The sequence below is a fragment of the Frieseomelitta varia genome, unplaced genomic scaffold (genome assembly GCF_011392965.1).
Source record: "Frieseomelitta varia isolate USP_RPSP 00005682 unplaced genomic scaffold, Fvar_1.2 scaffold_875, whole genome shotgun sequence".
Lineage (NCBI taxonomy): Eukaryota > Metazoa > Arthropoda > Insecta > Hymenoptera > Apidae > Frieseomelitta > Frieseomelitta varia.
The window spans coordinates 316,603-332,586 of NW_025110673.1; the positions used below are offsets into that span (position 1 = coordinate 316,603).

Below are 15,984 nucleotides of genomic sequence, written 5' to 3' on the forward strand. Positions count from 1 at the left end.
TGTATCGTGTTATGAAATGCGAGATATTAAACTATTTATTTCTAACATTTTCCTCGTAATAAATTGTGAAAAAAATAGGGAAAAAATAAAATTTTATTATCTTTTAACAATAGTGAATGACTTTAAAATTTATATAATTATACACCTTGTATTATAATAACAATAAATTTACTTCAGATAAAATATAATAGATTTATAATTATCAAAAAAGTTGTAAATAAGTATAGAGTTTCATATTTTGCAATAAATTGTATTTGAAATAACTATATCCATAATTAAATTTCATTTTAATGTTTTTTAATCCAATTTTTTATTTTCTTGATTTTTTATCCACGATAGTGTACAAGTGCCATTTTTACATTCCTTTACCAATTGTGGAGGTTGTTTTTTGTTTGTTAATTCTTTCTGTTTGTTTCTGAACTGCCACCACTTTAGAAATAATGGCTGTATCAAAAATCTCCATATAATGAGTAATATTGGTATAGCTACACATGGTACACATACCATTTTAGGTCAATTTAGAATCAAATCTGGAACAGTATAGGTTAATATATGTATACCAAATTAATAATTAACTTAAAAGTAACTATTTTCACACAGTGTAGAAATTTAACTAATACCTTAATTCAAACAAATATATTTTTTCTTATTATTACCCAATGTAACTGGTTTGAGATGATCTGGAAATATGTAGAAGAATATAACCTTTATATTAAAATTAAGTTTAAGTTTAAACATTTATTCGTATAATAATTTATTTTATTATTTCATATATGAAAGAATAATATTTTTAACAAAATTTAAATTTTGGATATATTTTTCTTTACTATATTTCAAATTATTGAATTCTATTTGATGTTACTTATGTTATATACTCACATTCGTAAAAGCATGCGCAATGGTTTATACCAATAATTAAAATTAATGTTTTATATTCAAGCAAATGTTTTTACTATAAAAATATTTAATATATCTTTAATTGTTAATTAAAATTAAATTTAAAAAATTAAATTGTTATAATTATTGTTGAATTAATTAAATTTAATTTTTTTTAATTTATTTGCCTAAATTTTTAATCATAGAATCTTCATGTTTTATTGTACATCTTAATTATTACTTAATATTATTTTATTCAGATATACATTGCATATTAACATTAATATATAAGAACATGGTCACAGCCATATATTGCTAACAGGATTTAAATCCTATTAATTTAACTTATGGATACAAGGTACTAAAAGTACATAAAGCAAGTATCAGTCAGTATTTTTACTAAACTTACAAGAATATTCTAATGAAATTGTTTGATTTATAAATCAAATTACATACTTCCAAATACTTTACGTCCTTTCGTTACGGATAAAGAAACAATGACGACACTTAAAATAAAGAAGACTAGTCCGAAGAAGGCGGTTAGAGCTCTGCACCATTGTCGTTTTTGTTTTGCTTTTGCAATTACACGACCCAATCTTTCCGCTCGTGAAACGTCAAGTGTGAAATCTAAATCTTCAGCAAATCCTTGCATACGATAATCCCAATTATTTTTGTTGGATGAGAAGATTCTATCTTTGTTGAATGAATCACCATCACTGCACTCCAACTGCTGAAACATCAGTCTTGATACGTTGGTTACATTGATATTGTGACTAGTATTATTTGCGCCTTTATTAACGTTATAACGTATATAACGTAATAATGTTATAATGTATATAACGTTATTATATGTGAAAAAAGATATACATGTTTAATGAAGTATATGGAAATAAATGTATTACTAAAGTATTACTAAGAATTCAATTTACTTATAAAAAAGATTTGTGCATTGAGTAAAAAATCGGTTGAAGAATTGAAAAAAAAAATCTATCTTAAATTTATAGTTCAGAAGTACATAGACTTACCATAGAATATTCTGGTTTGTTAGAAATAACTTTATTCCGATCTTGTTTGATTTCTTCATTGATATTAATTGTTTCTTTCCTTTCACTTTTAATACAACGATTCACACATATATTTTTTATTTTTTTATTATCAACGATTGAACGATTTAAGCATTTACAAACATGCGATTCAAAAATATTTTTATTGTTCTGCAACATTAATTCTGAATTTATTCTTTGACAGTGATTATCCATCAAAAGCATAACAGGATTTTCTTTTTTTTCTGATTCATCGTTCATCTTGGTTTGTTCATCATTTTCAAAAGATGATAAAAATCTATGAGTATGTTTACAAGTGCATACGCAAGTGTACCATGGATTGTGCAAATAAAATTGTCGTGTATTATTGTAAAGTTTTGAGTTAACTGGATTAATTTTTGTCGAAGAATTTTTATTGCTACTTGATAGATACGAATTCTTATCATTTAAAAATGATCGTTTGCTTGGAAAAAAAGAGGAATTATGGTAAACATATTCGTAAAGTCCCCCTTCTAAATCAATTCCTTGAGCAACCTTATACGAGATATTGTGTAAAATCTCTTCTGGTGTCATAGCATTTTTGCCTTCTATCACAGAATTCAGTGTTTGAGATAATTCAAGGAGGACATCGTGTGCTGATATACTTGCAGACTTTTCATAATCCCAATCGCAATATGAATAAGTGTATGCACAACTGCATCCGCAACATGTATACAAAGCTATTATAAACCGCAATATATTTTATTGTTTTTATAAAATATCAACATGAAAGAAATATCAATATATCAATACTTGGAAACATAAAAATATCAACACTTACTATCATATTCAGGATTTTCATCGCTCTGATAAAATTCGCGTGGATTGGAAAACGTAGTCGGCCAAATAGGACGTGGAATTGACTCACTCTCGTGAATTACAGCAAGACCTCCACTGAACTGATCCTTCATTGTTAAAGGTACTCCTCGAAAAAAATTCTGACCTGAGACTGCTGATGTATAACAAGAATATGAACCAGCTGATAGTGGCGGGGAATGACTGGAGTAACCGGAACTGGTCGAAGTTCGATAGCATTTTCTTAGATTATTTCGCGTTGTGGTCGTTGTTACTGTTGACGAACCGGCCACAAATCTTGAAACATCAGCCTCTAACGAGTCAGCTTCTATCCTGAAGGTAGTTTTTTCTATTTTATTTTATATTTAAAGATAGTTTGTACATTATTGCAATGATAAAAAAAGAAATTTAATTTACCATTCTATCTCATGTAAATCGATTCGTGGTACTGCGTACAGATTGTCAGAATTGCAAGTGAATCTCTCATTTGGCGCATACAAAGACAATTTGGTAGTTTCACTGTCAGAACTAGTTTGATTCCCACCTGAAACTGCCAATGCGATTGCGGCACTGGAACAAAACTTCCCGCGTTCCGGCATCACCTGTTACGATTCAATTTAATATCATTTCCGTGCGAAGTTTTATAAAACTTCATGGTTTTGTATATACTTTTAACAATGTCACCAATAATATTTATTATAATTGATATAAAAAATAATTGAAAGTGCCATACAGATATAGGTGGTTTACAAATTTATATATTCATACCTCGATGGTTCGTGGCTGATGACGGTGTTACCGCATGGATTAGATGCAGGTTCATCTAGGGCCAATAACCATCGTTGCATATTCTTTTAAAATAATCGACCGCGGCCTAACAGCCGCGCGTTTTCATTTTTGAATTCCTTTATTCTCATTAACATTTCAGCATCTCCTGATACAATCACTGGAAAATATAATACAAATATTAGTATTAACATGATTGACTGATAAACATAAAGGCAGGAATCTAATAAATTTTATAAAATAAATTTCTGTCGTATTCTTGTTTTATTAAATTATTTCATTGGTAGCTGTTTTACTGTACGGAAAAAGCTTTTTTTTAAGTTTTATTTGCAAGTCGATTAAATTAACATCTCAATTTAAATTCTCATTGAAATTCCGACTGTACAATCTAATTTATTAGATAGAAATTGTGTTGAATAGACACTTATTGAATATACTATTTAGTATTAATCAATGGATGGTCCAAATTTCAAGGTCGCTTTCACATTCGTCATGTTCACGTAAGAAATTGGACAACATGAAACAAGTATTACATTATTCAGGACATTCTTTACAAGCAGATGAAAATATAAGATATTTTTTGCAATAATAATTATTTACTAAATAAAATATTAAAGACAGATTTTGCCATTGTTTAATTAATATTTTTTATAATCTTTACAAAATAATCGACCGTTTTCTTAAAGTCAAATCGTTTCAATCAATATTGAAACATAACGATTACATAAATTATATTATAGAAATGACGTATCCGATACGAAAGAATTGGTCCAATTGATATATCAAAAATACTTCTGTACATACACAGATAAACATGGTACTCCAATTACTTAGTACCATGGGTCAATGTAAGTACACACCGCAGCGCCCAGCACTCCGCATTCCGCTTCCAGTCGGCCACTTTCACGTCACTATAGCTCACTACCCGACGTTCAGGTATTACACGGTGTACCCTGGAATGTCGATTGACGTTACAAAAGTCCTGTGCTTAAAGAAGAATGAAAACTTCACTCAAAAGATGGTATTACACAGATTATGTAATCAAGAAATGTTTTTATTAAACCTGCAAATAATAATTCAATAAATATCAATTAGTTTCTAAATTATTCAAAAAAAAGAAGAAATAAAATAGAACAAGAAAGTATAAACGTTATCAAATTAGGTTTATTTAAATAAGTAACTATTGAATGAACACTCAATTGTAAATTTATTTTTTTCATATTGTTAAAATTGTTGAAGTTTGATTTATACAAGACGTAAATTTTAATTCAAACAATTGTTATATAAAATATACGAGTAGCTATGTGTAATTTATTAATTCCTCAAAAAGAAAAAAACAAATAAAATGTATAATCTTATAGGAAACTCATATCTTATCTTATGGGAAGCTCATAAGATTAACAATCTACGGAGTTGCAAAAAATATTTAATTTCACGAACTTTCACTCGTACTCATAGGACCATTATATAAAAATAATCGCCCTACAGTTCGAAAATAAATAACCGCTTCTCCATTCTATTACGCTGCAGTCCTTAAAAAGAACGAACTTGCTCTTTTAATTGACTGACAAATTCTATTCCTTCCTACAAGTAAAGATCTTTGTTTAATTTAAACGAACTTTTCCAAACATATGCGATGGATTGTAATTTTACATATCCTGTACAGATCAATCGAAGAAAATCAAGAGTATAAACATCCGAAATAAAAGATACATAACTTTAAAAGTTAAGTATCATCAAGATTGAAATAATTAACAATTAGTGAAAACCATTCAGTAGATGTAATTATAGGATTAAATAAAAAATTAATTGATAATAAAATAAAGGAAAGAGATATTCATACGGTAAAAATTTTCTTTCAGTGATACAAGAAAGGCGAAAAAGCCCCAGGCAAAGTACAACTTTCATATGCAGATTTATGTTTTGTATTATTGAATAAGTATAAAAACTTTACCTGTTGGAATCGACTAAACAACCAGAAGATAATATCTATATCTTTTCTTTTCCCTGGAGAAAGTATAAAATAACAATCAATAAATGTATTTGCATATTCAACGATCAACTAAAGATTACGTCAGTTTTATTGATCCATGTATGTATGTATGTACTTACGTGCTTCGACAGTCAATGTGCGACGCATTACCCAAAGAGATACACATGATTTAATTCTTCTAGCTGAGATATTCATTATTTTCTATAATTTCTCTTTAACTAAACTTAACTGCTGCAAAATAGAATCTAATCATTCAATAATGAAATTAAGAAATATTAAGAAAATAGTGACGTATTATGATTTAGAAAATATTTATAATCCAAAGCGCAATAGCTAATAAAATTAAGTAACATTGTTGAAGTATGTATATAATAGAACTTCTAATATCTAATGTAATATATGCACAGTATTATAATTCTGTTGTATACTTAAAATTTTTTCAATAAAAACAGTATGTAATGTTAATGCGTGAAATCAAATATATATAAAATGTACTGAAATCTTCTTATCAATTTGTTCCATAATTTAATAATTTGGACAAATCATTGACGAGTATTTTCTAAAATTATTAGAAGTGCTTTTTTAAATTATTATTTAGAATTTTAACTAAATTTCGATATTATTATATATTATAATGAAGTTTTTTGTTATGTTTGTAGAACAAAGATTAAACGAGTGATTTAAGATCAATCTATGAAAGTGAATAACTAAAATTCCTTCGGAGGACAAATACAATGTTTAAGAAAAATTGACTCTAAACAAACTCCATTTTTTCCGTTTTTTTGATCGTTTCATGTTCTTATATCTTTGTCCTTTGACTTTAACATATGGCCATTCTGTCGAGACTCACACCATTTCGCAACTTCCTCACAGAGTGTCGCGTAGCGTACTCACGAATTGCCTTTTTTTCTTAAAGTCTTGTTTAACGTAAAAATATTTCTTTACTAAATCAAATTGTTATTTTGTTATTATTTTATTATCTTTAAAATTCATGGAATTGCTGATCTTTAATTGATACAATAAACATGTAGATCATGACTAACATAGATAAATCAGTTAGTTAAATATCTAAAATTAAAAAATTATTCATAAATCATCTTAGAGTTTTATCCTATCAGTTGAATAATTGTAATTAAAGACAAATGTACAAATTACTAAGTAACGCAAATAAATAGTTGAATAGCATAATGTAAATATCATTGAAAGTACAATACTGCAGGTGTTCTTATGATATATGTAAGTATGATTTGTTATTAAAACGTAATAGTATTCATTACTCAACCTTATTGATTGATACATTCTATAATCATAAATTTGTAGGAAGATCTTTCATGTTTTTTTAAAATGTACACATACAATTTAAAATGAAATAAATCTTTACGAATAAAGTGTTGCATCATTATGAAATATAAATATAATGTTTAAATATAAATATAATAATATAATTTTCATGAAATATTCTCACGAATCACCAATATTGTTTACTAAAAATGAAAGTCGTATTTGCCTTTAAATATTCGTTTCTTTTTGATAATTTAAAAATTATTTGCTATTTGAGAAGCTAAGAAAGACTAATATAATAAAATATATCAATAAGTAAAATGATATATAAAAAAGTAACTGAAAATAATTGTAAAATAAAATTATTGAGTATTTAGAGTAATTAAATTTTAAATTATTCATTGATTTTGAAAATTTATATGTACTTTTAAATACCTGTGTATCTGTTTCAATCTTTTTTTCTGCGTCAATAAACTTTGTGGAGGAGGCTGGGCGCTCGGAAGACAAAACTTTCACATGCGTGCCAGCGTGACCGTTATACTCACGACGTTCCACTCGCGAATGTCCAAAAGAAACTGAAAGTCCCGTTTCTTCGTCACATAAACTCGACCTGTTCGTTCAAGAGTCTTTATCCTTTATTATGTTATTACATTTAAATAGACTAAATAGAAAAATTATTTATATTTCATCCATGGTTCAATTTTGAGCGATATAAATTAATGCAAGATACATATTTATATATTTGATAAATATTTAATAATTTTTAATAAAAAGAAATAGGATTATTTATATGTTTCATACATATTACTCTTTTGCTTTTTTTAAAAATCAAATTTGGTACATTTTACTTCAAAATTTCTTCTGAAAATAAGTTTTATTAAAAATAACTCAAGCTAAAGAAAATTGATGTGTAGCTGAAATGAATTATGAAACTAAAGAATTTAACTTAATTGGATCTAAAAGGCAATTATTTGAATTTATGTAGGTATTTCAGTAAATATTTCATAATTTTTTTTTTCATTGTCAATTCTGTGACAACTCAAATTTCATAATGAAAATATTTTTGAATTTACTTACGCATTTGAAGATATTTTGAATTTACTTACTTTAATTAATGTATCATTTAATTTTTTCATTGGAAATTAGGTTATAGTGTAAGTATAGAAATATCAAATAATTGATCGAAATTTAAAATTAATCGATATTCGATAATCGATTCCCCTTTCGATATGTTTGATAGTGAATATCGATTAAGTAACAACTGGTAAGGAATCGATGAAAAGCGTCCACGCTACACGTGATATAAATTTATATTTGTAATGGCTAGTTTCGCTGAAGATTTATTTGACGTTTTTGAAGAAACAGAAGATGTAATAGAAGTAATTCCAACTCCAGTAAAGTCAAAAAATGAAGATTTAAATGCATCATTAAACGAAAAGTAAGTTGATTCCATAACCTCTTCGTAACTTACACTTTGAAAGTAAATTTAAGGAATATTTTTAATTAAAAGAAATAATATATATGCAGAGAAACTAATGCAGAAAGTGGAACTAAACGAGAACTTGAAAATGATTCTGATGAATTTATTTCCAAAAAATTACGATCTGATTCTATATTGGAGGATTTAAAGTAAGATAAAATAGTTTTCTCTTAGGAAAAAATGTTTGTAAAATTTTATTTAGATCATTTAATAATTATCTTTGGATAATGTTTTTTTAAATTTTTATAGTATAGAAGAATTAACATCACGTATTAAAATACATACAATAGAAACAATTGAATCATGTACACATGAAGTTGCAGTTCCACCAGATTATGAATATGTACCCCTGGAAAATAAACAAGGCAAACCAGCCAAAGAATATAAATTTGTATTGGATCCTTTTCAGAAAGAAGCAATATTATGTATTGAAAATAATCAGTCAGTTTTGGTTTCTGCACATACATCAGCTGGTAAAACTGTTGTTGCAGAGTATGTATTAGAATTTTAGAAAATAATAAATTTTTAATCAAATATATTGTGAATTATAAATAATGTGCAAAATAGGTATGCAGTTGCATGTTCATTAAGAGATAAACAAAGAGTTATTTATACAACACCTATAAAGGCATTAAGTAATCAAAAATATAGAGAATTTTTTGAAGACTTCAAAGATGTTGGCTTGGTAACTGGAGATGTTACAATTAATCCAACAGCAAGTGTACTTATCATGACTACTGAGATTTTAAGGAATATGCTGTATAGAGGATCTGAGGTTTTCTAAAATTTTATTATAAATATAAATATAATTAGATGTAAATAATATTTTTAGTTTTCTCTTTTAATCTCAATGATATATATAATATGTAGGTAATGCGTGAAGTTGGATGGGTAATTTTTGATGAAATTCACTATATGCGTGACAAAGAAAGAGGGGTTGTTTGGGAAGAAACATTAATATTATTACCGGACAATGTACATTATGTATTCCTTTCTGCTACTATACCTAATGCCAGACAATTTGTAGAGTGGGTTGCACATTTACACAAGCAACCATGTCATGTTGTTTATACAGATTACAGACCAACTCCTTTACAGCATTATATATTTCCTGTTGGAGGCGATGGTATCCACTTGGTATATAGACTACAATAAACAAATAACTTGTGATAAAATAACCAACTTATATTTATATATCTATGTTTATATGTAGGTTGTAGATGAAATGGGGCAATTTAAAGAAGAAAATTTTAATAGAGCAATGGCTTGCTTGCAACATGGTGATGCAGCTAAAGGGGATACTAAAGGTCGTAAAGGAGGTATTCGACCATCAAATGTTGGACAAACAAATATTTTTAAGATAGTTAAAATGATTATGGAAAGAAATTTTGCACCTGTAATTATATTTAATTTTTCGAAAAAGGATTGTGAGACATATGCAATGCAATTGGCTAAATTAGATTTAAATACATTAGAAGAAAAAAAATTAGTAGACGAAGTATTTAATAACGCTATGGATGTTCTCAATCCAGAAGATCGACGTTTACCACAAGTTGAAAATGTATTACCTCTTTTAAGACGAGGAATAGGTATTCATCATGGTGGACTTTTACCTATTTTGAAAGAAACTGTAGAAATACTGTTTGGAGAAGGATTAATAAAAGCATTATTCGCAACAGAAACTTTTGCTATGGGATTAAATATGCCAGCACGTACAGTTTTATTTGCAGCATCACGAAAATTTGATGGTAAAGATTTCCGTTGGATTACATCTGGAGAATATATACAAATGTCTGGTCGCGCTGGAAGGAGAGGCTTAGATGAGAAAGGAATAGTAATATTAATGATAGATGAGCAAGTTAGTCCAGTCGTTGGTAAAGCAATTGTACAAGGGAAACCAGATCCTATTAATTCAGCCTTTCATTTAACTTACAACATGGTTTTGAATCTTTTAAGAGTTGAGGAAATTAATCCAGAATATATGTTGGAGAGAAGTTTTTATCAATTTCAAAATCAAGCCTCCATTCCGAATCTATATAACAGTAAGTGAATTGTTTATTTGGCTATTAAATATTACGGTTTAGAACAAAATATTATTTTTGTGAATTATTGTAGAAGTAAAAGATTTGCAAATTGCATATAATGCAGTGACGATTGATAAGTATAATCATATCTCTTCCTATCATGATATACGTGAACAACTTGAACGTCTTAGTACTGAATTTAGATCTTTTCTAACAAAACCAGAATATTTACTTCCATTTTTACAACCTGGAAGATTAGTAAAAGTATGTATTCATATACACATATATGTGTCATTTATATTCAAAATCACTTTTTTATAATCATATTGGTAATTGTAGGTAAAAAATGAAAATGAAATGTTTGATTGGGGCATTATTGTAAATTTCAAAAAGAAAAATCCTAGAAATCCATCAAAAGAGAACACTGTTATTATTATTGATATATTACTTCATATTTCTAAAGACTCTAGTGAAGGATGCCCTGTACCTTGTCATGAAGGAGAAGAAGGTGATATGGAAGTAGTTCCTGTTATACATACTTTAATTTCTCAAATAAGTTCACTTAGATTGTATTATCCAAAAGACTTAAGACCATCTGATAACAGAAAAAGCGTATTAAAAACGATACAGGAAGTAAAAAAAAGATTTCCAGATGGACCACCATTGTTGAATCCTATTACAGATATGGGTATTAAAGATGAAACCTTCAAAGATATTGTTAAAAAAATTGAAATGCTAGAAGAGAGATTATATGCTCATCCATTGCATAAGGTAAAGAAATCATTTTTTGTTTCTGTACATATCATCTTTTCTGATTTTAATAACTTTTACAATAAATTTTTTACTTTTTTTTACTTAATATAGGATCCTGATGTAAATACTTTATACGAACAATTTTTATATAAAGAAGATTTAGGTAATCAACTGAAACAAGCTAAGTTAGAATTAAAAGAAGCTAAATCAATACTTCAAATGGATGAATTAAAATGTAGAAAACGGGTATTACGAAGAATGGCATATTGTACAGCATCAGATGTTATAGAATTAAAAGGCAGAGTTGCTTGTGAACTTAATGGGACTGATGAGTTATTAATGACAGAAATGATTTTTAATGGTTTATTTAATTCGTTAAATATTCCGCAAATGGTAGCATTAATTAGTTGTTTTGTTTGCGATGACAAATCGAATGAGATGCCTAAGAGTACTGAAGAATTAAGTGGTCCACTCAGACAAATGCAAGATTTAGCTCGAAGAATAGCAAAAGTATCTACAGAAGCTAATCTAGAACTAGATGAAGATGCATATGTAGAAAGATTTAAACCATATTTAATGGATATTGTATATGCTTGGTGTAAAGGAGCTACTTTTTTGCAAATTTGTAAAATGACAGATATATTTGAAGGTATATTTAAAATTATTTTTTTTATTAAATTATCAAAGGCTTTCATATATAATTCTTAAAAAATATAATTTTAATTCATTCTAGGTTCTATCATAAGATGTATGCGCCGTTTAGAAGAAGTTCTTAGACAGTTATGTCAGGCAGCAAAAAATATTGGAAATACGGATTTAGAAAATAAATTTAGTGAAGCAATTAAACTTATAAAGCGTGATATTGTTTTTGCTGCATCTTTATATTTATAATAAAAATTCTTAGGAAAATTTAATATTATTCAAAATATCTTTTTATTATAAATTTCATTCGTATTTATAACAAATTAAACTCCTTTAATATATCTTTATGTACTTCTTGCAATAATGGTAACAACAAACAAAAGGCTACTTTTGTTTGAGGTTTTTTAAAATGTAATTTATTTTTAGGAATTTAAAATATACAATGCACATGCATGGAAAGAACTTTTTTTATAATGTAAGACTACATTTGTCGTACGAATGAGAAGTACGAAAAAGTACAGCATAAAAATGTAGTTGCACAATGAACTGAATTCATACTAACTGATAACTATTCAAAACTTGTTAAATAAATAACACTTTCAGAATATTGCAATGCTTAACTTCTACATTTTAATTTAATTACAAGTTACTTATCGTTCTTCTAAAATTACTGTTTCTTGAGGGCAAAATTTCAGATCCATAAGTGTGAGTTTCGAATCCATAGAAGTTAACTGAAAAAAATAACTTTGAATAAATTTTAATTACATTAAAAATTTAAATTTACTGTAACGAATTAAAAGCACATGTAAAAAGATCATTCATCCATATTTAATTTAATAATGAGGAGCACATCTATGTAGTGGGAACTCAAGTGCTTACATCATCTACTTACATCCCTTCGAGGCCAATTACACAGAACTTTGTATTCGTCTGTTGGATAACCTTCCACAATAAGGAAATTAAGAAGTGTTTGTAATGGTGTATCAGATCGAAATCTACGTTCCAAAAATTTTCCAGCTGGAAGTCGTACTCGTACTTTTAGCACTCCATCACCAGTACTTTGTTGTGGTTCAGGCGGTAAACTTGATTCTACTGCCTGTCTATGAGCTTCCTTTCTTGCTTCTTCAGCCAACCTTTCGTTTTCAGCCTGTTCTTTTCGTTGCTTTTCTAGTTCTTCTTGCATTTGTTTTGCTTCTTCTTTTGCTCTAAAATTATGTGCAAATAATTATTTACGAATATACAGATTTATCAAAATATTATATATATTTTTAATATACCTATCTGCAGCTAAACTTTCTTGATATGCTCTATCTTGTTCTTGTTTTACTCTTTCTCTAGCTTGTCTTTCTTCCTCAACACCAATATCTGTTCGTCTCTGTTCCTGTTTTAAAAAAATATAAATGTAATGCTAGATACTGTGTTAACATTGTATATTCATTTACCTGAAATACTTCAACAACGTGAATTAAATTAGTTAATAGTTCATTTACTCCGACATTGGCATGTATTACTGTAAACATTTCTGTGATGGATCTAGCTCTCATTATAATTACAAGGGCAGGTAAAGTATCAACATCTATATTTTCCATAGCTAATGTTGCAAATGATCCTAATGTTTGCTTTACGGATGAAAGGAATCTGTAAATAAAAATATTTTGTAAAAAAAAGATCCGATGTTATTAAAAAATTATATTTTATAATTATATATACTTTTGCTTATTGGATTCAAATGTAATATCCCAACCCCATACAATGAAATTTGCAGACAAAACTTGTAGTACTGCCTCACAACTTAATAATTGTGTGCAAAATACATTTGCTAATACACTATTATCATGATGCAAATATACAGCTAACAATTTTCTCTGTAATACATAAAAAAATTATTTTATATAAAATACCAATTACAACAAATTATAATTCTATTAAGTACAAACCTCTTTTGCTGGCTTTAAACATGATTCTTTAACAGCATCTTTAAATGTACCAGTAAAAAATTCTGGATGTGCTGGTCCATATCGTTTTTCGAATTCTTCTGCAAAATGCATTGTTCCTATTGTTTCATCTGTTACATATTCTGGCACTAGAAACAAATTGCTTTTTAGTATTTAATATGATAGAAATATTACAAATCATTATTAATAATATAGAATTAAATTAAAAAAATTTAATTTTCTTACTAAGACGTTGAGTTTTTGTAGATCTGACATTATCTACAAAAACATCATCTTCTATGTCATCCTCATCTATAGAACTATCACTCTCAACTAGGTCTATAACTTCCTGAAAATATATAAATATTACTTTAAAACTATATAAATTTCCAAAATAATTATCAATACCTTTCTATCTTTTTTTATGGGGATTTCATTAACTGACAAATCATGTTCTGGATAAGAAATTCCACTTTGCGCTAACATAACATTATCGTTTTTTACTGAACTTGGCCAGCCTTTCCATTGTTGATTTCGAACTGGAACAGTTGTTAATGAATAAATGCCAGATTTAACATCCAAGATTGTATTGGTTCCAGGAAATTTCAAGTTATATGTTTCCTTCTTTATTTCATCTTTAATATTTAAAGTATATGTTCGTGTCATTCGATTTGATAAACTCATTCTATAAAAACAATAAATGCACATAATTATACACAAAATTAAAATATTTTATAGATACATAAAGGTAACTTTCAAAAAGTTTACTTACATATCAGTTAAATCAGCATCATCTACTGCAGAAGACAGATATAAAGTATTTTCTTTAGGTAAATCTAATGACTGTAGTGATCTATAATCTGATTTTGGTTCCTTCTTCCATCCATAAAGACGTTGTTGGCAAGGTGGCAAATTTGTTTGTACCCATATAAGCTGTTTGAGATCCTCTAAAAAGATATTTTAGATATAAAATTTTCATTTCAATTACTATACATAGAAATATAAAATGTATTAATCACTTACTTAATGATGAAAACTCAGACAAATTTATTTTATATTCATCACTAAGATAATTAATATGGAATGTAAGAATTCTTTCTCTTTCAGAACTTTTAGGTTTACTCGTTCCTGGTTTTGAATTTTCTGTTATTTCTACCTTGGAACTACTTTTAGAATCACAATTGGTTTGAGATTGTAACGAATGAGCTTGAGGCATTCTTTCAATTTCTTCTATCATTTCTATGTCTGGACTTACTTCAGAAGATAATTGTTGTGTACTACGAAGCATAGCTTGATTTACTGCTGCCTATATAATATATCATTTAAATGAATTATCACTTTAATGGATTTCTACATATAATATATAAATACATTTAAATAAAAAGATTACCAATAAATCCCAATTTGATTCTTCTAAATATTTAATAGCATCACCAACATCATCAATTCCTGTACATGCCTAAAGGAATAGTTTATATTTATTTATACTATTTGTAAATAATTAATATATGTAAATATTAATATAAAATTAGCTTTAAACAATATATTTCAAATTAATTAATAGAACAATTCTTTTTTATAGTTCGTTCATCCATTTGTAATTTTTTAGTCTTTGTTATTTTTTTTCATGATTCATAAATACAGTACATAAGAATGAAGACAAAAGAAATATAAAAACACGTTTAAAAATATACAATATCAAACATCATAGAATATTATTTTAATATTAATAATATACAAAAATTGAATTTTCGAAATTGATTTTCTTGGAAACAAAAAGTCTTTATATCAAATTTATTTTTCTTTTTTTTTTGTTTGAAGAATCGCTTTCTTTCTGATTGCAGTTTTAATTTTCAAACCACCCTACATAATACCCACCCCATACATAATTTTTTTTTTATATATTTTAAAATATCGTTAAAATTTTGATAGATCGAAGAAAAAACAAACGAAAATATTATTTTATATTCATATATCTTTTTTCTACTACTGTCAATGTCATTAATGCATACATCATAACCTAAAATTCTATTTTGTATATGATATTAACGAACAATCAATCAACCAATAAATCACCTGAAAGTTAGCTAAAATCTCATCTCGGGTTCCAGCCATTGTGTTGTCGTTCACTGTCAAATTTGAAAAATATATACACGTATCGAGAAATACTGTTTCGTCACTTTTTAATCGTTACAAGCAACATGCACAACTAATGTAAGCCATTGACGTCTTAAACCTCGCTCTAACTCGAAATGAACATTGAACCATCTATATAGTGTTTATATATTTTCTCTTGTAGCAGCAAATAATTGTTCGTATATTCAACGACACTAGGAAA

At 27.3% G+C, this 15,984-nt stretch overlaps 3 protein-coding genes across 8 annotated transcripts; 1 reads left to right on the plus strand and 2 right to left on the minus strand.

Annotated features, from left to right (window-relative positions):
- Positions 1 to 233: 233 nt before the first annotated feature.
- LOC122536870 lies at positions 234 to 4,487 on the minus strand. 4 transcript variants are annotated; one of them, XM_043669622.1, is made up of 8 exons: positions 4,400 to 4,487; positions 3,522 to 3,699; positions 3,171 to 3,355; positions 2,740 to 3,086; positions 1,902 to 2,638; positions 1,333 to 1,606; positions 621 to 680; positions 234 to 530 (listed from the first exon to the last, which is right to left on the minus strand). In XM_043669622.1, exons 3-7 carry the CDS (start codon positions 3,350 to 3,352, stop codon positions 622 to 624), a joined length of 1,599 nt encoding a protein of 532 aa, XP_043525557.1. In that variant the 5' UTR covers positions 3,353 to 3,355; positions 3,522 to 3,699; positions 4,400 to 4,487; the 3' UTR covers positions 234 to 530; position 621. The 4 variants fall into 4 exon arrangements, with proteins under 4 accessions (XP_043525557.1, XP_043525558.1, XP_043525556.1 ...); XM_043669623.1 differs by having other exon boundaries at positions 1,333 to 1,603; positions 4,344 to 4,482; XM_043669621.1 differs by having other exon boundaries at positions 4,344 to 4,482.
- Positions 4,488 to 8,059: 3,572 nt separating this feature from the next.
- On the plus strand, positions 8,060 to 11,984 carry LOC122536866 (exosome RNA helicase MTR4). Its single transcript, XM_043669605.1, has 10 exons — positions 8,060 to 8,251; positions 8,341 to 8,442; positions 8,543 to 8,785; positions 8,861 to 9,068; positions 9,164 to 9,430; positions 9,507 to 10,335; positions 10,409 to 10,581; positions 10,657 to 11,088; positions 11,182 to 11,719; positions 11,804 to 11,984. The coding sequence occupies exons 1-10, from the start codon at positions 8,133 to 8,135 to the stop codon at positions 11,959 to 11,961; spliced, it is 3,069 nt and encodes a 1,022-aa protein (XP_043525540.1). The 5' UTR covers positions 8,060 to 8,132; the 3' UTR covers positions 11,962 to 11,984.
- LOC122536868 (FAS-associated factor 1) lies at positions 9,117 to 15,935 on the minus strand. Of its 3 annotated transcripts, none has more exons than XM_043669611.1 (12): positions 15,723 to 15,935; positions 15,037 to 15,105; positions 14,670 to 14,952; positions 14,419 to 14,593; positions 14,055 to 14,331; positions 13,893 to 13,995; positions 13,650 to 13,795; positions 13,423 to 13,577; positions 13,155 to 13,350; positions 12,990 to 13,093; positions 12,605 to 12,917; positions 9,117 to 9,439 (listed from the first exon to the last, which is right to left on the minus strand). In XM_043669611.1, the coding sequence occupies exons 1-12, from the start codon at positions 15,759 to 15,761 to the stop codon at positions 9,386 to 9,388; spliced, it is 1,914 nt and encodes a 637-aa protein (XP_043525546.1). In that variant the 5' UTR covers positions 15,762 to 15,935; the 3' UTR covers positions 9,117 to 9,385. The 3 variants fall into 3 exon arrangements, with proteins under 3 accessions (XP_043525546.1, XP_043525547.1, XP_043525545.1); XM_043669612.1 differs by lacking the exon at positions 9,117 to 9,439 and adding an exon at positions 12,162 to 12,443 and having other exon boundaries at positions 12,592 to 12,917; positions 15,723 to 15,934; XM_043669610.1 differs by lacking the exon at positions 9,117 to 9,439 and adding an exon at positions 12,162 to 12,443 and having other exon boundaries at positions 15,723 to 15,931.
- Between the last annotated feature and the right edge of the window lie 49 nt (positions 15,936 to 15,984).